General features: G+C 35.3%; 1 protein-coding gene across 1 annotated transcript in view; it reads right to left on the minus strand.

Moving 5' to 3' along the window:
• LOC150080672 (ADP-ribosylation factor-like protein 15) overlaps positions 1 to 22,154 on the minus strand; it is a 109,319-nt gene extending 87,165 nt beyond the window's left edge. Inside the window, exon 1 of the mRNA XM_090381163.1 lies at positions 21,675 to 22,154. Coding sequence (XP_090237289.1) covers positions 21,675 to 21,737 — 63 coding nt within the window. The 5' untranslated portion in view covers positions 21,738 to 22,154. The remainder of the gene's footprint in view (positions 1 to 21,674) is intronic.
• Between the last annotated feature and the right edge of the window lie 712 nt (positions 22,155 to 22,866).

The raw sequence follows: 22,866 nt of genomic DNA on the forward strand, positions 1-22,866 counted from the left end.
GGATCTGCTGGTTACATGTTGGTACCAGATATCACAAGACACATTTATAAATCTTGTAGTGTCCATGCCTCACCGGGTACGAGCTGTTTTGGCTGCACGTGGAGGACCAACATCATATTAGGTAGGTGGTCATAATGTTTTGGCTCATTGGTGTATATTATGTGCATTATGTATTATATATGATATTTGTAAACTTCGAAACTTTTTTCAGAATAAGATTTAAAATAATAATAATAATAATATCCTTATTACAAGATGCAGTAGAGGTGGACTGCATTTTAACCCCCAGTCCCCTTCTACAGGTCAGCATGACTAACCAAATGGAAACACTCTTTCTACCTTAGCTGCATGACAATTATCAAAGTTTCACTCACTGGAAACATGAAATAACTTCGGAAAGAAAATGCAGTTTCTCTAGGCAATAAATTAAATGAAAAATTCTAAACAGAAATCACTGTTATCTAACAGGAGATACTGTTAATAATTTGTACTTTCATCATGCACTTGATAGTACATTTCACCAAAAATATAAAAATGAAAGGGAAACTCTGAATTTCAAATTTAATTACTTTGTTATTTCTACTATAGCAGTTTAGAGAATTTTAGATAAACAAACTTAAGAGAGGTGGTAACTGCTATCTGCATAAAAAAACTAAATTCAAGCTACCAAATTAAAAACTATATAAAAATTTTAAAAATGCCAAAATAAACAAGGAAGGGTCTACACCCACCCAGGGAAGGAGCACAGCAGCATAATATTCTGCAAACAGCACTGGGGTAACAGTTTCCTGGAAACACGTATGAAAACACATCTGTGGTACCAATCTGATGGGAAAATACTTTGCAGACATCTAGTAAGAAGAATAACAATGCTAATAACAATATAAAGAAAGGTTAAGGGAACCACAGTGACCACTTCATCAAGGAAGTATCATCAGCACTGAAAATTTCCAAACACCTGAATTTCTATCATAATCTATTCAACAGAAAAACAATAAAGGATGCCCTATACAAGCAATAATGAGAGCTAAAACAGAAAACATACCTTTAAATATAGTTAATCTGATAAAAAAAAAAAAAAACCTCAGAGAAAAACTGAAAGTAAAAGATGCAAATCTTCATGCTGACTGGAGCCAAACAGGCCAAATGGAAACATCATACAAAATAAAAATTTACTAAAATTACAAACAAAAAAAATAAAATAAAATAATATACTAAATTATTATTATTTTATTATTATTAGCCATATGGTGCAAGGAAGCCTGAGGCTTATGCTTACAAAAAAAAAAAAAAAAAAAAAAATTTGAATTATCTTGAGAGAGAGAGAACAAGAGTCAGAAGTAGAAGAAGAAGGGAATCACCAAGGAAGAGAAGAATAATGATATCCAGCTCAAGACCCTGGGTGTGCCAGGCCCATACTCACCAGATATATGTCCCTGGGGTTAGATAAACATATATTCAAGACCACCACATGCTGGTGTGCAGGTTGCACACTATACAAAGGTACCTAATCAGGGAGGTGGTGAGGGACCTCCATCCAGAGTTTAATAATTATTTACAAATGTCAAAAATTAAAAAAAAAAAAAAAAAAAATAGAAACGAATATTATTTTTCTCATTTCTGTCTGTACTTAAGCATAAACATTACTAAAAGGTTGCCAGCCCATAACATTATCATCTAAATTTGTTTCCAGACATAAATTATAAAAACAGAATGATAAACAATCTGATAACTAATTATTTTTTCATTGTGAAGTGTAAGAACACAGTTGTAATTTATTTAATTCCAAAATGTATTTTGTTATGTGTTCATTGACCATTATGAACCACATCAACCCTGAATAAGTTGCATGGAGTCAATTCAGCCCTAACAATATTTCAGCAATTTGTGCTTTATCTACTCCTAATGGCTGTTTTTGAAGAAAAATTTTCTTTGAATTCTCCACGGAAAATTCTAGAAATCTCTAATTATGTGTGTGTGTTTTAATTTAGCATATGTTATGTACAGTTACTGATAGGAAGCTTGTTTTATTGACACTTGCTTTCCTTCAATTGGTAATGCTCCCTGGCTTCAAAATGATGCACCTGTCTAGAATCAAATTTTTTGACGCACATGTGCTTCACATTTCAAGCAGCAAGTGCTCCTGTTATTGACAGGTTGACGTCTAATTGCAGTGTTCATTGAAGCATGTGATTTTTAAATTTGCATTTGCATGCTGAAAAGGAGTTTTAATTTTAAAAATTAATATAAAATATATGTTTTAATATAGAACATGGATTTCGTTCAATTGTGTTCAAAAAAGATTGAAAATAAAGGAGGCATCAAAAAAAAAAAAAAAAAAATTAACACTTTTGAAATTTTTTTTTGCTGATTTTTCAAATTTTTGCATGCCTAACTTAGGGTTAAAATAATTATTTATAATTATATATTAATCTTTATTTTAGTGAGGGCACAGCTAACATTTTGCAAAAAGGTGGCTCACTGGCAAATAGCATTCCTGTGTATATTTAATCAAGCAAATATACAGAAAACTAAAAAGAAAGAAAAAAAGAAATTAAATCAAATGCAGATATTGTGGGATATCAGAGATGTAGTGCCACTCAGGCATAAGGGATGCAGAATCTGAATGTGGGAAGTACAACATATACAGAATGGACAGACAGGACAAGAGGTGGGGAGGGGTTATGCTCTTAGTTAAGAAGCCCATAAAATCTAAGGCAGTGCATTCAGTTGGTATGGTAGACAGGTCAATGTTGAGTCAGTTTGGTTTGACATAAGAATGGGGAAAACAAAAATAAGAATAGGAGTGCATTATCAGCCGAATGACTGTGACGAGTACAATGAACAACTGTACAGAGAAATAGAGTAGGGCAGTAAATCAGAACATCTTATAATGGAGGATTTAATGGCCCACTCTATTTCCATAGTAAATTCCACATCAGCACACTGTGATCACTGCAATCTAGCAGTTATTTTATCTGCATTCTTACTGCATGAAGAATCATTGTAAGTTGTGGGTTTGTCACAGCCACAGAGAGAGAGCTCTTCAACTGATTATCAGTAGTGATTCTTCTGCAGTAGTTCTTTTATGCACATAAAAGAACTACTGGGTGGCAATGATCAGTGTGCTAATGTGAGATTTATTTAAAGATGCAACTACCATCGAGGGTAAAAGGAAGGGTTTTTGCTTTCATAAAGGAGACTACAGTGATCTCAGATAGTTTTTAAATTCTATATAGTTGGACCAACTAATGATGTTACCAACTAAAAATTCGAAATGGGAAGCATTCAGGGAACTAACCTTGGAAGCTACTAGAACTAGATAAATAATAGGCTTTTCATGCCAACTAAGATATACTTTTCAAGGCTTAGATCTATATGGTGTCAGATGAACTAGTGACATGTGGCAGAGAAGAAAAATGCATAGGATGCATATAAATTATCAGGTGATAAAGAAGCCTGTGGTAGATATAAACTAGTCTGCAATCAAGTCACTAAGTAGGTTAGAGAAGCAAGGCAGATTATGAGAAATCTCTGGCAAAGAATGCCAAGAAAAGCAGCAGACTTCTTTACTTATATTACATGGAAGGATGAAATGAATCACATTGGTCTACTTGATATTGATTGTTTAACTGTTGATGACCCTGCTAAGGTGCAGACAGGCTGAATAGGTATTTTGCATCTATATTTACACATGAGGAACTCTTTAGGGAGGGGTATGCCAGAAGCATTGCTTCTGGAGGGATGGATTTCAGGAATGCTTTTGATACTATTGCACATAAAAGACCGTTGCACAAATTGGAACAGTGTTGCATTAAGGGAAAGTTACTGTTATGGATAAAGGGATGGTTGAGTAGGAGAAGACAGAGTGGTTATTAATGAACACAGCTCTTCATGGACTAAAGTAATTAGTGGAGTCCCACAGGGTTTGATGTTGGTCCCATTGTTATTTTTTTGTATTTATTAATTATATTGATGAGGGTATATCAGGCTTAGTGTTTAAGTTTGCAGATGATACAAAGATTGTAAAGGTAGTAATCAAGGTAAGCTACTGCACTAAGATCTAGAAAACTTAGGCAGATGGGCTGAGAAATATCACTTAAAGTTTAACATTGACAAATTCAAGGCACTGTACATGGGTAGCAGTAATCCCAGATTAATGTACCATGTGGTACTACACTCAGGGAAGTGTAAAATGAAGAAGGCCTAGGAGTTGTTGTTATTTGGTTTTAGAAGCATTAGCAACTAAGGCCATATTGCTCCGGGATATGCGGTGGTCATTCTCTGACCTTTCTGCATCCTCCGTATTTGGTGGTGACGGGATCGAACCCCGGTCCAATCAAGAAACGTGTGCTACGCACTGCTGCTCCTTCCCACCTGGCTACGGAGGCGCCTAACCTAGGAGTAATTGTGCAGTCAGACATGAAGTTCTCTGAGTAATGCAGACTGGCTGCTAGGACAGCTCATGGGGTTTAGTCAGTTATATACAGGAATTTTGCTAGCAGGGATAAGGAGGTGATTATCCCATTGTATAAGGCAATGGTTAGACCACATCTCAAGTACTCCATTGAGATGTGGAGGCCTTGTTTTAGGAAGGATATAGAGCTGTGCATGGGCACCGGAAACGGCAGCGAAACATGAGGAGAACAAAGGGGGGGTGCTCTTAAGGCTTCAGTTCTGAAAATTGAGCATCTGAAGGCTAGGCACCTGCCAAGTGATCTGATTGAAGTGTTTAAGGCTTTCAATGGTTTGAGCAAACTCAATGCTGATGGGATTCTTCCTCTTGCTTAGACTATGCACAAGAGGAAATAAATTCAAACTGGAGAAAGACGTTGCAGAATAGAGATGTTGAAGTTTGCCTTCAGCCATGCAGGCTGATTGCTTGAACAAGCTTCCATCCATTGTTGTGGAAGTGGACAGCTTGAATAAATTCAAGGAAGAACTAGACAATTGGAGCAGATGGTTGGGTGAAATGTTTTTTTTTTCTTTTTATTTTGGCTGATGTATCATTTGCCACTACAAATACTAACTTAACACACCAAATTAGAAAGGGAAGAAGGAACAAAATAAAATGAAAACAGTGTGTGCTATTCATATCAGAAAAAATAAAATAATAAAATAAAATAAAAAATAAATAAATAAATAAAAAACTAAATAAATAAAATAAAAAAATAAAAAATATAAAATAAAATAAACTAAAAATAAATAAATAAACTAAATAAATAAAATAAAAAACTAAAAAATATAAAATAAAATAAAATAAAAATAAATAAATAAAAAACTAAATAAATAAAATAAAAAACTAAAAAATATAAAATAAAATAAATGGGTATAATGAAATAATAATTTACAAAAATAAACACTATTTTACCATGTATGAGAATTTCTGCAAATTGCAAAAACCTAAATAAAATATAAGGGGCTCACATCTAGTGAGTATGGGCTTGGCACACCCAGGGTCCTGAGCTGGATATCATCATTCTTCTCTTTCTTGGTGATTCCCTTCTACTTTTGACTCTCTCTCTCTCTCTCTCTCTCAGGGTAACTTGGGAATTTTTTTTTTTTCCTGGTGCAGCATAAGCCTCAGGCTTCCTTGCACCATATGGCTATTAATAATAATAATAAAATGCCAAAATAAACAAACAAGAACTTACACTCATACTGAGAAGCAGAGTGGTAAGTATCCTGCAAACAGTATTGGTTCAATTGCTGCCTGGACACATGCAAATAAACCCACCCATTACTCCAACCTGATGGGTAATAACAGGCACCCACTTAGAAGAAAAATAACAAAGAAAGGTTAAAGAAACTACAGTGACCAACTCACTAAGCAGGCATCGGCCCTGTGGAAATTCACAAACTTGTTGCAGTTTGCAAAAATTTTAATTTGGTAATAAAACATTCTTTAATTTTGTAAATCATTATTTCATAACACCATGTTTACTTATATTTTTAGTGACCTCTGATATGGACAGCACACATTCTGTTTTCATTTTACTTGTGCTTCTGTCTCTACCAACTATGATACTCTTCATTCTCTGATATGGCTACTAACTAGTCTAATTTGTTCATTAATTTATTTTTTCTGTCTTGCGAGTTTTCCTTGTGCTTTGTTGTTTAAATATACTGTACTTTTATAATTTGGTATATGCTATTTTCATTTTATTTGTAATTTTAGTCAGTAGCTTTTATTTTGTATATTTACATTTCCATTGGACCTGTCTATTGGGTCCAGTCAACATGGAAATTTACATCTCGTCTTCTCAGTTTCTTCTTGATTTCATGTTTTTATACTCCAGGACAACCACAATCAGAGGAGTTCATAAGATATATGGAATATGAGAAACAGCACTGTGTTTAGCAGCCACGGACTTGAACCCCAGTCACTCAAAGCAAGTGTACTTATGCACCCTCGTACTTGACCACTCGGCTGTGGTAGCCTACTTAGTTATTGGGTTAACTATATTTAAGGATGTCTTTGTTGTAGCTGTCTGTATTGGTCACATAGGGGTATTGTTGATAGATTGGGTTGGTGCAGTGGGTGGATTTTCTGGCAGAAGATATGGCAACAATACTATTTGCAGGACGCCAAGCTGCTGGCTATTTTGGCATTTTTTTATTTATTTATTTTTTCATATGTGGTAAAATAGAGTTTAACTTTGTAAATCATTATTTGATTACACTAAGTTTATTTGACCTAATCTCATACAGGTTTTAATTCTGGAAAAATTTTTACTGCTCATACTTTTGATTTTACAGGTTGAGCAAGAGTAAAAAGTTGCTATTTTCTTGTACTGAACCATAAAGAATATATGTATTTAAAAAAAAAAAAGTTCAAAATGAAATTATGATTGCAGCAGGTGATCTAACAATGACAAATAGCCAATGCAGAAGATATTCCAGCACTGAATAGAGGGCTCTTTACTGATATTCATCCACAACTTTTGTTATCCTCTTTCTTAGGTGAGAATCTGAAGAAACTAACTGCTATGTTTTAACCAATTTATAAAGGTTAAGGAAGACAGCAAACTGGACAAAGAAACATTTGGTAGCAGTACTACACTTAAGATTACACGGTAAAACTAAAATATATATGTATTATATAAATTTTATTACCAATAGTCTTATACTTTAATACAGGACTGTAATTTCTACTTTAAGTCAAAGGAAGTTTTCCTATTCTCAAAATCAAAAAAAAACAGCACTTCATATAAACTTTAAGCAAAATGACTAGTTTATTGAAATAATTAAAAAAAAAAAAAAAACCTTACAAAAAAACATTCCAATACGCCAAACCATTTTTTCTGCCAATTTTGACATTTCAAATCAACCATATCAAAATGTTTTTGCTGTGGACATACTTAGATGGATTGCAAATGACAACAGCTACTTGGACGTTGTTATAATTAGTGGTGAGTCAACTTCAAATGTGTATGGTACAGTAAATAAGCACAAATGCAGAATTTGGGGCACTGAAAATGCATGTTGTTTGACAGGAAGTTCAATGGTGCATAATTTCCCATCACAAGGTAATTGGTTCTTTCTTCTATAAAGAAAAGAAAAAGTGCTAATTATCTGGGTATGCTTCAGTCATGCTGTACTGCAGAAGGAACATCTGCACCCAAATTTTATTTTTCTACAGGAATAGCACTCTTCCATGCTGTAGAGAAAAACCTCATAGAATTCCTGGATAATACATTTTCAGGCCAATGGATTAGTTGCGGAGGGCCCATTTTTTGCTGCTCACATATAATTACTGTGGATTCCTATTCTGTCTGTCCCCTCTGTACACATTGTACTCCCCATACTGAATTTCTGTATCCCTTATGTCTAGTGACATCACATTTCCAATATCTCTACAATGTCTGCATTCAACAACTTAATCAACACCATCACTTTATTTTTCATCAATTCATCAATTTATTTTGAATTTGGCCTATCATTAGTGTACATGCACCTGTTTTTTCTCTAATACAGCCCATGTATTTGCTTGTTCCATGAGAAGTCCCCCCCCCAGCTTACAATCCCCAACAACCCTTGCTTCCTAGGCTGCTGCAAGATTCAATTGAAGCAGTGCAATAATCACTTTCACCTCTGCCTATGGCTGTAGTTAATCAATTAGTCTGTATATCCTCCCAAGCTAGCAGTTTTCCAACCCACCCAACACTGCCTCAATAGCATCAGCAAATATTCTCGCATCCCTTCTATTTAAGTGTATACCATCTGTGTAAAAGTAATCTCTCCTGTTAACAAGCACAGACCATGCTGTGAAAAATTCTACCTCATGAGCCTTGCACAGCGTCTCAAGGGCTGAACAGGGCTGATAAAGCTCTCGTCATGCACATCTATGCACATGACGCACATCTATTGTGTCTGGGCAGAATTGCAGACACATTCAAATTAATCCTAACTTGTGGCTTTTCCTCAACATTGCTCTGTACTTGTTAAGCAAGTTCTCAGATCTCCTATTCTTAATATCATTAGTGATATGTACACAACATCACCTTTTGTGTCCTTAAAAGATGATATCTATACTACTAAAACACTATCAACTTTTGTGCTTGACAGAAATACCCTGGTCCTACACCACCTATCCTTTTTGCACAATATAATTTCTGTTTCCCTTACAATAGAGGCACCAATAATAACTACCTCTTGTAGGACTAATGTGTTCTGTCTTTGGGATTGCTGTTGTGCTGTCTGATGCATGAGGGTAAGCTCTGACATTGAAGTGGGCAGCTGTGAGCTTGATAGGGTCTCCCCATTTTAATTCCATTGAAGGTGTCAACCCTGTTCTTCAAACTCTAAATAGTCTATGTACAGCATTGCATTTACTGTATTTAGTATCTGTTCCATTATTGAGTTTATGGAGAACAAGGTCGCACTGAGGATGGATCCCTGTGTCACTCACTCTTCCTGGTCTTATAAATCTTAGAAAGCATGATCTGCATTCAAACTTGAAAGGTACTCTGGAAAAAAAGTTCCAGATTTAGAGTGGTAAGTGTCCTTTCAATACAAAATTGTATATCTCTGAGTATTCCATGATACCACACAGTACCATATGATTTCCCTATATCAAAGCAATCATGATTAAGGTGTTCTTTCCTTATGAAAGAATTTCTTTGTACCAATAGATCTAACACTCATCAATGTCTTCTGAATCCATACTGTACTGCTTTTTTTTCCAAATACAGTCGATTCCGGTTATTTGGGATACATCGGGATGTGGTTACAAAGGAACTGGATGCAAAAAAATTTTGATATCATATATTTGGATTTCAGGAAAGCTTTTGACACTGTTGCACATGGAAGACTATTGTATAAATTGGAGCAGAATGGTATTAAGGGTAAGTTGCTACAATGGATAAAAGGATGGTTGAGTGGGAGAAGACAGAGGGTGGTAATTAATGGGTGCTGCTCTTCGTGGACTAATGTTATTAGTGGAGTCCCACAGGGTTCGGTGTTGGGTCCTCTGTTGTTTTGTATATTTATCAATGATATTGATGAAGGTATATCAGGCTTAGTGTCGAAGTTTGCAGATGATAAAAAGGTTGGCAGGGCTGTTAATGACAGTAATGGCAGTGTGTTACTGCAACAGGATCTAGATAATTTGGGCAGATGGGCTAAGAAGTGGCAACTGAAGTTTAACCTTGACAAATGCAAAGTACTGCATATGGGTAGACGTAACCCCAGAAATATGTACCAACTGTGTGGTACTACACTTAAGGTGGTAGAAAATGAAAAAGACCTGGGAGTAATTGTGCAGTCAGATATGACGTTTTCTGAGCAATGCAGACAGACTGCCAGGGCAGGTCATGGGGTTTTGTCAATGATACATAGGAATTTTGCTAGCAGGGAAAAGGAGGTGATTGTCCCTCTGTATAAGGCAATGGTCAGGCCACGCTTGGAGTATTGCGTACAGGTCTGGAGGCTTCATTTTAGGAAAGATGTAGATTTGCTTGAACGTGTACAGAGAAGGGCAACAAGATTGATGAGGGGAATGAAGGGATCCCTTACCAAGAGAGGCTTAAGTTCTGCAAATTGCATTGGCTGGAGACTAGGCACCTGCACGGCGATCTGATTGAGCTGTATAAGGCCTTGAATGGATTGAGCATGCTGAATTCTGATGGGATCCTTCCACTTGTTCAGATTACGAACCTAAGGGGGGATAAATTCAAATTAAGAAAAGACAGGTGTAGAATAGATGTGCAGAAATTTGCCTTTAGCCAGCGGGTGGTTAATTGCTGGAACAAACTTCCATCTGTCGTTGTGGAAGTTGATAGGTTAAATAAATTTAAGGAGGAACTGGAAAGGCATTTGGAGGGAATGGTGTGTTTTTTTTTTTTTTTTTTTGGCTGATGCTGCATAAGCTCATACCCTTGCTTTCTTGCACCACTACTACTACTAGTGCATTTTGGCCCGATTAAGCGGCTGCCCCAATTATCCAAAGTTTCACATAAAAAAGGTAAAAATACAATGGACCCCTGCTTTACAAATGGTTCATTGTACAATCAAATCAGGTTATGATGGAGTCATCATAATAAAGTACAGTTCACTATACGGTGTAGTAAGTGCCGGTCATTGTGATCACATTTGCGAATTGAAATTTAAATTCTATTAAACAGCGATTCTAATTAGCGAAAATAGGAGGAATATTATCCATAGGCTATAAAAGTAAAGATATATTAAGCACAAATTTACCTTTTTACCTTACCAATTAAAAAATTAAATGATACGTGAAAATCGGAAGAATATACATGATAAACGAAATAATTAATACGTACTGTAATATGTACATACTAACTAGTTGACATTTCTGTTTTGTTTGTTTGTTTGTTTGTTATTTGGTTTTTAGGAGCATTAGCAACTAAAGCCATATTGCTCCGTATTTGGTGGTCACGGGCTCGAACCCCGGTCTAATCAAGAAGCGTGTGCTACGCACTGCTGCTCCTGCCCACCTGGTAACGGAGGCACTGACATTTCTGTTCACTGACATTTGTGGGTGAGGGTTAAAATTTAAAACAGTAAAAAGATAAGCAATCAATAATAAAGAACACGGCACACACAAGTTGCATGTAACATGATACGTGCAAGTGGTAACAGAGTAATAAGTTAAGCAGCTTTAAAAATAGGAATGAAAAGAAGATTCTGAAAATTAATTTTTTTATATGATTGAAGATTCCATGGAAGTGTAAACACATTTCATCATAATAAGCCACAGAATTCCAGCTGTCGGTATTACAGTAAATTCAATAAGATCGAGTTTACTATCCGTTTATGATAGATTGCACTAACAGAAAAGCCCAATAAACAAGTGACTGTTAATTGTTTTTGTTTTATGGCTGTGCCCTCCAGAAATCCGATCGAACCATGTGGTACGGTTGCAGACAATCGTAGGGTAATCTCCAGTGCTGAGGTCTCCTGCCCCGATTAAATGGCACGTTGTCCCAATTAAGCGAAGTAAACCCTGGCTATTTTCTCAATTGGGTTCTGTTTTTTGAGATTTACCCCAAATAAACGGCTGCCCCGATTAACGGGTGGCCCAAATAACCGGAATCCACTGTACCACATTAACCTTGTTACTCATCTTTTCCATAATCTTCCCCACTTTGGGCAATGGGGCAGTAATAAGTTGGATTTACAGGATCTTTAGAAGGCTTTGGGAAAACAAGGACTACAATGTTATGCCATTTATGTGGAAAGTCAGTTTCCATATACAGTGTTTCAATTAAGAGGCACTGGGGTCTATCTTATTTATATTTTGATTTAGCTCATTTATCATCTGGTGCATTTTTTTTTTTTTTTTGTTGAGCTGAAAATTTTGAATTTGATACTAAAATTTGACTATTTGTTACAGTTTTAGATTTTACAATTTCTAAATTTAAATTTTGTCTAATCAACTGCTTTTTTTCTCAATAGGAAAGTTATTTCCCTGCCCTTGGTTTAGCATAAAATATCATCATAAATGTACATGAGTTTAACATAAACAGATTTTTATTTGAAGAAATAAAACAGAAGAACACCCACAACAGTTGTACTGTGAAGATGGGGGAACCTCTGGGGCCATTAGACACAAAACAGTTGTAGCATGAGTAGAGCTGCATAAATTGCTCTTGTATAGCCAGTAATTCTATACAACTAAGTACACACTACAGGGCAAGCATCACATGCAAATGCTGTAATGTGTTTGTTGCATTTTTGTTCAAGTAAAATCAGTTTACAGTGTTTCAGAAGAATACCAATGATATTTTTAAACTAAACAGAGAGCAGAGAATTTTCTCAGTGAGAAAAAAGCAGTTTATTAGGCAAAATTAAATTTAGCAATCATCAAATATAAATGGTAACTAGCTGTACCCTTTGCAAAAATTTTGCAATTGGTAGCAGAGGTTTTCTGTAGCTGTCCTAAAGAAATGTAGCTGTGTTTTGTCGTGAGCAGGTAAGCCAGTATGCACTGAATGCACATCTAGGAAGAAATATCTTCAATTTGAGACCACTTTCAGCCCCATCAGTTAGGCCTATTGTTCACAATGGCTGTCTCAAAAAAACAGCTTCCATATTAATATATAGATAACTGTCCGTTTTTCACACATCTAGCCTTTAAAGAGTCTGTAAAACACCACAATGACAAACACTGAGTTGAGGAAGACCCCCGGTGCTGGCAGACCCTGAGAGTCTTTACACTTTTGTCCATTTTCTATCTTCTCCCCTTGCATGCCACCTCCAAACAACAGCCTATTTTTTGATTATTAAGGGGGGGGGGGGCATGAATGCAACCCCCTACTAACAAAAACTCCACATTCTGTCTATCCCAGGAATCAGCTAACCCTGTAGTGCAATGGGAAAGCCTCTCCCTGGAGGAGCTGCCTTAAGAGCCAAGTGTGCTACTCACTCGCCCTAGCAAGCACAACTATTACTGCCATGTAGCTAATGAATTGGCTTCTGCATATAATACAGGACATTTTTTTTTCCTTCCTATTCACCACTAATGCAATTTTTTTAATATTTAAATTATATCTGATCCGATCAGATATAATTTAAATATCAATCCGATCTTTAAGAGAGAGTGATTAATTATTGCAAAATTATCGTATTTTATGGATAGTGTATGGAGAGTTTCTGGCCCATTCCATAAAATAAAACTATTCGGAATTTTTATATTTTCCCATTTTTCTGCACACCTGGGAAGAAATCTTCAATTTGAGACCACTTTCAGCCCGATAAGTTAGGCCTATCATTCACAATGGCTGCCTGAAGAAAATGGCTTCTGTATTAATATACAGATACTTAGTACAATTTTAACATAAAAAAATTCCAGAGCAAATATGACAAAAGCTCCAGATAGCAACTACCCCAAACCTAAAAATAAGTGAGGCTGACCCCAGTGCCTTTTAACACGTTCTGTGCATCTAATGGATATAAGCATTGAACAGTACCTTAAGCACTGTGATATAACACATACACTCATGAGCCAAAACATTATGACTACAGACGCATCATCTAAGAGTGACATCACTGATAAGCAGAGTATACATAATGACTGCATGAGTAGTGCTCGATACTGCTGTTCATCTTCCTGATTTTATTCCATATGATTTGTGTTCTTGGAAGTACAGGCAAACCCCCCCCCCGTATAACACGGTACTTCTATATGATTCTAACATGATTGATAAATTGGGCAATCCTCACACAACACAGTACTTGTATAACACGGTTTCACTCTAACACAGAGAACTGCGGCACACGATATTGGTATTTTTGAGCATGGTACCACAAAAATTTCCAACACATGACATTTTTGAGCTTTTGTGTGGGGAAAACCATGCTATTATGTTGGATGTCATTTTTCAACATTCCCATTCTTTTTTGTGAATCCCTGCTATAGATGCACTAGTCGTTACGCAAAAAAGTTATTGGGAAATCCCCTGTATTTTTATTTTGTCAGGAAATCCCCATGTTAGGTTCTATGCTAAACTTGTGCTTGTTTGAGACTATAAAAAATTGTGACTTTGAAGCATGTAGTTCGTTACTTTTAAGATTTTTGTAACATTAAATTGGTTTTTGTTTGATTGTTTAATTCCCAACAAAGAAATTGGAATAATTTCTTTGTTGGGAATTAAAAATTCCAGTCCTAAATTATGCCTAAGGAAAGTAAAAATGCACCACTCAAAAGAAACTATTTCTCTAGAATCAAAGATACAAATTTTGGATTGTCTTAAAAAAGGGGAAAAAGTATCATGCATTGCAAAAAGTTTAAATTTAAATGAAGCAACAATCCAGACCATAAAGTAAAATGAACAGAAAATTAGAACTACTGTTGCTGTAAGATCTTTCATTTCTGCAAATATGAAACCTCTTCCCCAAGCTGCAATAATTGAGAAAATGGATTGACAATAGCAGTAAAAAATAGATCTCATTATATAGCCATGTAATTAAACAAATGGCTCTAAAAATTTATAACCATCAGATGGAGAATCATGTCAACCTGGAGTTTGTTGCCCTTAAAGGTTGGTTTGAGAGATTTAAAAATCTTTCTCATTACAAAACATAAGAATTCATGGGAAAAGTGCATCAGAGAAGAAGTATACAGAGGGAAAATGAGATAGGTCTTTGGCGAAAGAAAATGCCCAACAGAACATTTATTTAAAAAAAAAAGAGAAAACCGCACCAGGTTTTAAGGCATCAAAGATCATGTAACATTACTTATGTGCAGTAGCACAATAGGAGATTACATGATAAAACCCATGCTAGTTTATAGATCCTCTAATCCTCATGTAGAGAAAGGTATAAATAAAAAACGCTTTACCAGTATATTGGAAAGCAAATAAAAAAGCTTGGGTAACTTCCTATTTATTTAAAGTTTCTAAATTGTTTTGTGCCAGCTGTGGAAAAATATTTAAAGCAGAAAAATTTAGATTTTAAAGTTTTATTGCTATTGGATAATGTGCCGGGCCATCCAAACATTAAAGTAATGTTCCTACCACCTAATACAACTTCTTTAATTCAGCCATTAGATCAAGGTATTATACCTACCTTTAAAACTCATTACATCAGAAAATAATTACAATGGATTTTGGAAAAAGCTGATTCCAAATCTATTGAAGTGATGGAGGCATGGAAACACATTTCAGTTGTGGACTGTATCGGAATCATAGCTTTATCACTCGAAGAAGTAAAATCGTCAATTTAAATGTGTGTTGTAAAAATGTATGGCCAGAGTCAGTTCATTCAGGAAATATGGTCGAACCAGGAGAAAACAGAATCAGTGCAATAGTAGAACTTGCTAAGTCAGTAGGAGGGGAAGGTTTTGATGATATGACTACTGAAGACATTCAAGAATTATGGGTAGAAAAAGAGGCTGGTAAAGCAGATTTGGTGGAAATGGCATCAGAGATAACCAAATCAATTCAGAGGAGAGATTAGAATCTTATTTTTTGAATGCAGATCCTTTGACTGAAAGAAACACAAAGTTCAAAAGGAAGCTTCAAAAATGGTTAGCTCCATACCATGAAATTTACAAGGATCTATCAAGGGAAAAAAAAAAAAAAAAACACAGATTACTGATTTTTTAAAGAAAGCAGAAGATACATGACATCTAGATGCTGCAGAAGAAAAGTCAAGAAGGTGAAGATATTCTGCAAACAGAGAAAACGTTCTCTTTTGATTGTGCTTAGCAGTGATGAAGAGGAAGAAAATTATTGAATGTACATTATCTGACATATACGTATCACAGTTTGTAAGTTGTTTGTTAATAAAAATTAAGTTTCCAATAGTCATTAAAAAATGGTGTATTTTTGTTAGCTTTTGGAATGTAACCCCCCCTTTTTGTACAGGTTCTCAGTCCTGTATAACACAGCTTTGCACTACACAAGATTTTATAGGAACCTAACTACTGTGTTAGAGAAAGGTTACCTGTATTTATTATCAAAGCAAAACGCATCCAGAATGTAATTTTACATGCATATCTTACATACTTAGAATATTATCGTTTGATACCCTGGCTGAAAGTTACAATATTTCATTTATTTCAAAATTATTCTAAGATCTTTTGTAAAATCAAGGAACTTTTCTGTACTATGGATGTAAGGATAAAACTAAAAAACCACTATTTAATGTTTGTCGATCTTTTATTATTTCCAACACATGAAACTACACAAATTTAAACAAAAAAGCAGTTTACAGTTCCCATCAATAATCATAGTAGTTAAATCCTGGATGGGAATTCACTATAATTTTAAATTCATCAAATTTATTTACTATATATAGGGTGTTTCAAAAATGATGGTCAATAATTTAAAGGTGAAAAGTACAAACTAAAATAAGCAAAAAAGTCCCAGTGAACATCGGGCCGCAAATGAACCATTTTCTGTTAAGATCCACCAATGACTATGGGAACACTAGTTTTGCAAAAAGCTGTCAATCCTTTGCTAAGGGTAGTTTTATTAAACATAAGATAATACATTTTTAATTTTTGGTTTTAACACCACAGGATTTTACAGATGTTACATGGTTACAGGATATTCTTTCTAACACCCTTTCCTCAACATCAGGTGTTATATGCTTCTGGGGCTACCTGCTCGTACTCCATGTACGAAGCACCCATGTTCTCTAAGGCATTGATGTACCCTGATGAATGTGCACCTGTTGGGCTGCCTTCGGTGGGGAAATGCTTGGTACACACATGCAGCCTCAGGTGCACTGCCATTGGCTTTACCATACATGAAGTGCATGTCCGCATACTCTTTGTTGATGTAACCTCTTTCCATGTTGACTGTCCTTTGACAAGTACTAGTATGCCTGCTACATCTCAGAGCATTGAGAGAGGGGAAACGGAGAGAATGAGCATAACCTAACCTAAACAAACAAGTGGTGGATCTCAACTCTGTACAGTTCACCTTGTCAGTGGTGGATCCCAACTAGAAATGTGCAATATCTCGAAAACGATTCACGTAAGGACCCATGTTTACTAAGTTTTTTTGCACTTTGTAGTCTGTACAGTTCACCTTTAAATTATTGACCATCACTTTTGAAACACCCTCTATACTCTTAATGCCAGGAGTATAGTAAATAAATTTGATGAATTTGAAGTATTGGTTAAGTCATCAAGTGTTGACATTACAAGGATAAATGATATGAATGATACATGCTATTTAGTATTCTTCTATGTAATTTCATAGGAGTATAATTAATATCAGAAGTGTTTTTATTAAGTCTACAAACTATTAATTTATAAAGTGATTTTACAAACATAACTGTTACATTACATATTTAAAATTAAATTATACATTTGCATTAGTAGAGGCATATGATGCAAGAAAGCAAGCTTATACAGCATCTGCCAAAAAAAAAAAAAAAACCTTCCCATTTCACCCATCCATTCATTCCAAAAGTTTGTCCACTTCTTCCTTGAATTTATTTAAGCTATCAACTTCTACAACGACAGATGGAAGTTTGTTCCAGCAATCAACTACCCGCTAGCTAAAGGCAAATTTCCACACATCTATTCGACAACTGTCTTTCCTCAATTTCAGTTTATGCCCCCTCATGTTTGTAATCTGAGCAAGAGAAAGAATCCCATAAGCATTGAGCCTGTTCAATCCATTCAAGGCCTTATACACCTCAATCAGATCACCTCACAGGTGCCTAGTCTCCAGATGCTGCAATTTACAGAACTTTAGCCTTTCTTCGTAACAGCATCCCTTTGTTCCCTCACCAGTCTTGTTGCCCTTTTCTGTACTCCTTCTACATCCTTCCTAAAATTCTGTACTCTACATCCTTCCTAAAATGAGGCTTCCAGACCCGTACACTACATAGTATGTACTACTGTTACATAACCTGAGAATTCTGTAGAATTATTATACTCTCATCTCTTAGTTTTGTAAATTTAATTTACAAAATTTATTTAAAAATACCACAAAAAAAATTATGCATAAAATCACACCTCAGACTAGTTCCAAATATCAACAGAAGAGATGTTGAAGTGTCAATTGGGCATACACCTTACTTTAAAAGGAAGTCAATTTACAAGAAATTAAATTCAATATACAAAATCTTGAAAGCTAAATCATGTTATCTGCATATCTATAACAAATACTTCTCCCCTTCTATTTAAGTGTATCCCATCTCTGTAGAAACACTCCTGTTAACAAGCACAGATGACTGAAAAATTATGTCCCATGAGCCTTGCATAGTTTCTCCAGGACTGAGATGATTGATAAGGCTCTCATCATGTACTCAGTCCTATCGTGTTTGCACTGAATTTCAGAAAATTTCAATTCTAACTCTTGACTTTTTCCCAGCATTGCTGTCTACTTGTTAATCTTCTTCTTAGGATTTATTCCATTATTACAACGGTTCTCCTCGACCTAACATTGAAAAGTCATTCCCTTATTCTTTTTTTTCCATTTTCTTCTATCTTTCCAATCTCCGTCCACCAGTCCTCTTCTATTCATGGCTGCTCTCACACCTTATATCCCCGTCCTTCTTGGTTTTCCTTTCTTTTTCCTTCTCCATGGCATCCGTTCCATGACTCCTCTGGGCCATCTGTTGTCCTCCATTCTCTTCACACGGCCAAACCACTCCAATCTTTTCTCAATTTTATTTGTGATGGTTTTTTGGACATTCATTATATTCCTTATCATGTCATTTCTAACTTTTTCAGTCCTAAACTTTCTTGTTGATTTTCATCAAAAATCTATCTCAACTGCTAGTAGTTTATTTTTTTTTTGTCTTTCAGTTATATATATAATTGCATTATATATTCAAATATATAATTGCATTATATATTCAAATATATAATTGCATTATATATTTGATGTTTAGTTTTGTTAATAATATTTTTATTCCATAGCACAGAATTAAGCATTCCTATGACCTTTCTACCTTCACTCAGTCTTCTCTAAATTTCCTGTGCAGTTGATCCATCAGCCTGAATAATTGCATCCAGGTATTTAAATTGCTATACAGTTTTCACCTATATTCTATCTAAATCATCATTCTTCTCTTCCTTGGTGATTCCCTTCTACTCTTCTCACTCACTCACTCACTCACTCACTCTCTCTCTCTCTCTCTCTTAGGATAACTTAGAATTTTTTTTTTTTTTTTTTTGGCTGGTGCAGAAAAAGCCTCAGGCTTCCTTGCACCATATGGCTAATGATGATAATAATAATAAAACATTCAGTTAAAATTTACTGCTGTACATATTACTTTATCCACTAACAGTTATTAATCTTATACCCACTAATATTCTTAATGGACTAATAATTTTAGTTTTGGCTTTAATTGTTCATTTGACAAATAACTGAAATTACATAGTGCATCACATGAATTTTTTTTCTTGCACCCAAACACATCACATTATTATTTAAAATTCATAAAAGAATTGTCATATAATATCCCTTGTAGTTATCAACCCTTTTTCAGCCATCATTCTGGCCTTGATCCCTATGGATGACCAGAAGAATTTCTACAATTAAGGCTGAAGTTGGCTGATCTCAAGCAAAAGTAGATGTTGTTGTTATTTGGTTTTTAGGAGCATTAGCAACTAAAGCCATATTGCAACGGGGATATGCGGTGGTCATTCCCTGACCTTTCCACATCCTCCGTATTTGGTGGGTCACGGGCTTGAACCCCGGTCTAATCAAGAAGCGTGTGTTATGCACTGCTGCTCCTGCCCACCTGGCTACGGAGGCGCCACAAGAGTAGAGTTCCCCCATAAATTATTCTGAGGTTTTCAGACTACATAACATGCAAATCAGACTTTCAAAAATTTCTACAGATACACGTGACTAGCTCTGGTGCCATTAAAACAATAATTTGAAATCTTTTCCTACTGTTTCTCTAAATGATAATGCAATATTTTCTGTTTGTTTCAATATACTATAGTTACACAAAGTTTACTGTTTATCTAGCATAAAATAGATGCCACATGAGTAACAATATTTTTTTCAGAAACAGCCAAACATCCCTCTCATCCAGAAAACCATGATTTGTGTTCCCACCCACCTGGAAGGACAAGTGTGAGAATGAACCAAAACATTATATAATTTGGCTCACTGAACCAGTGTAAATTTTTAGGGCCAGTCTGCTGGATAAAAAACTGGAAATTGAGTAAGGGGGAGCATAATAGAAGAGATAAGTGAAAAAATGTATACAACAGAATTTAAGGCATGGAATGAGATAGTTACATGAATAATAATTAATAAAATATTGTTTTTGAATTTGAAGTTTTCTCAAAATCAAAAATTTCAAAATTGTTTTTGAAATTTTCTCTGAAACTTTAGTGGGGGGGGGTTCCACATTGGTAGCAATTTACAAGCATCAACACATGACAGTACCATTTTAAAATATATAACAAAATGGTCTTGTGGGAGCTTTAGTCCCCTCATTCCCCAATGGGTGTACCTATAAATTCAGCAAAAAAGCTAAAAGTTAATTTTATAATAAAACAGATCCTCAATTTTTGGCAGTTAAAAATCTAAAAGTTGGTGAAATATTTCTGAACAAACGTCTGCCAAGAATTTTTTTTAGCTGGTTGTAAAAAGGCTTTCACCTTGTTTTGGATTTATAACTGTAGGGGGAAAATGAAATAAAAACGTCTGCTTTCTGTACATGAATTCTTTTGCTTCCATTCAAGGTAGATGACAGATATCTAACTCATGTAATTGCATAAGTAGAGGCATATGATGCAAGAAAGCAAGCTTATAGGGGGATCAGAAAAAAAAAAAAAAAAAAAAAATTCCCACTTCATTCGCTCCAAATGTTTGAATTTATTTAAGCCAGTGGTTTTCAACCGGGATGCTGCGGCACACTAGGGTGCCATGTAATTTGGGTTTAAGTTATTTAAACTTTTTTTTAAAAAAATTATATATTTATTTCATTATAAAACGGTGTACGGTATCCACTGTACCGTATCTTTTTAATTTTGTGGTGATCTATAATTGATGTTTATTTAATACCTCTACATATACACAGAGAGAATCGGATTATTTTAAAGGTCGAAAACCACTGTGTTAGGTATTTCTTTTGGCCTAGGGGTGCCGTGAAAAAATTACTGGAACACTAAGAGCGCCATGAACCGAGAAAGTTTGGGAACCGTTGTCAACTTCTACAACAGATGAAAGTTTGTTCCAGCAATCAACCACCCGCTAAAGACAAATTTCCGCACTGTCTTTCCTCAATTTGAATTTTAGACATGTACGAAGAGAAGTCAGGTCAGTTTCCTTCAAAACATACAATTTATTTTTCAGTATAATTACAAAAAAGCATTTAGAGAATCAAAGGAGGAGGAAAAAACCAACAACACCGTCCGGACCAACCAAAAATCATCATTTCATATAAAAGGTGGCACTCCTGGATGAAATACGTTGTATTTTATCCAATAGTTACTTGCTAAAACCGGCTTTAGCGGATTACGTCCGAGCGTCCACCACATGGTCAAAAAAGTGTAATGCATTACCGGGACGAGGGTGTAGCAACTAAGGAACCAACATTAGGCACAAGACTTATGAGATGTAATAATTTATGTGATACAATCATTTCACCCGATTCACATCCTATTGGGTGCTAGAAAGGGTGGGGAGGAACAATTCTAATAGCTGTCTCGGGCGTTGAAACACCATGTCTCGGCTCTGATGTAAAGTAACTGATATCATATACATTAATAAAGACTAACATACCTTCCTCATACCGATCCTGCATGAAGCAAAACCAAACTGAATGTTTTCTAAAACTTTTGGCATTGTTTAATACATATAACTTTCAAGGCGTCATGAGTAGGTGTCTATTTGTCATCCAACCACAATGAAAACTTCAAGTCACCTTTCATTACCCTGCTATAGACTTCTGTTCCCTTTACTTTAAAAATTCAAAGTACAATACACGCATATCTATATATGCACGATATATTTCCTTCATATGAAATGTTCGATAACAAACACAACTTTGCATATGTATCACAGTTATCATGCTGCCGACTTTATTTTCCTAAAAATTAATAATAATTGTTATCTAAAATCTTAAATTTCTCATTTACATACTCTTAACCGGTGCTGTTACGCAACCTATTTCAAAATACGGTCCAACGCACATATATCGCCATTAAAACAAAAACTGTCATGGTCGACAGGGGGGAAAAATACACTAAGCAAAAAGCGCTACTTTCATCCAAATCGCATTTCATTTTTCAGAATCAACGTCAAAACGTTATTAAAAAAAAAAATTATCGTTAGAGCGTCACAGGCAGATTTTTAGCCAGCGCCCACAGCTTTTTCTCCAAAACTCAAGCCAAAGATTCCTGATTCAGATGGGAAATCGAACCACAAATTAAAAAAAAAAAAAAAAAAAATCTTTTAGACATATACAAAGAGAAGTCAGATCAGTTTCCTGCTTTTTGAAGGAAACTGACCTGAACATTATTATTAATTATTATTAATATTAGCTATATGGGGTAAAGAAGCCTGAGGCTTATGCTGCACCAGCTAAAAAAAAAATTCTGAATTACCCTGAGAGAGAGAGAGAGAGAGAGAGAGAGAGTCAGAAGTACAAGGGAATCACCAAGAAAGAAAAGAATGATGATATCCAGCTCAGGACCCTAGGTGTGCCAAGCCCATACTCACCAGATGTGAGCCCCTGGTAAAATCAGTATAATCACTAAAAGCATTTAGAGAATATACACATAGAACATTGAATTAAGACCACTTACCTTAATACCGTTTTGGCACACGGTTCGACGGATAACAGCCGCTGTTCGCCTAGACTAGACACTATTAGGTGTCTGAAGATGTCTGTCTCTCCGTAGAGATCTGCAAACATGCTGCCTGCAAGTCTTTCCACAGTGCCGAAATAGATGACGGTAGCATGTCTATAAGG

This window comes from Mastigoproctus giganteus, chromosome 9, assembly GCF_048544385.1.
Source record: "Mastigoproctus giganteus isolate SK-2022 chromosome 9, ASM4854438v1, whole genome shotgun sequence".
Taxonomy (NCBI): Eukaryota; Metazoa; Arthropoda; class Arachnida; order Uropygi; family Thelyphonidae; genus Mastigoproctus; species Mastigoproctus giganteus.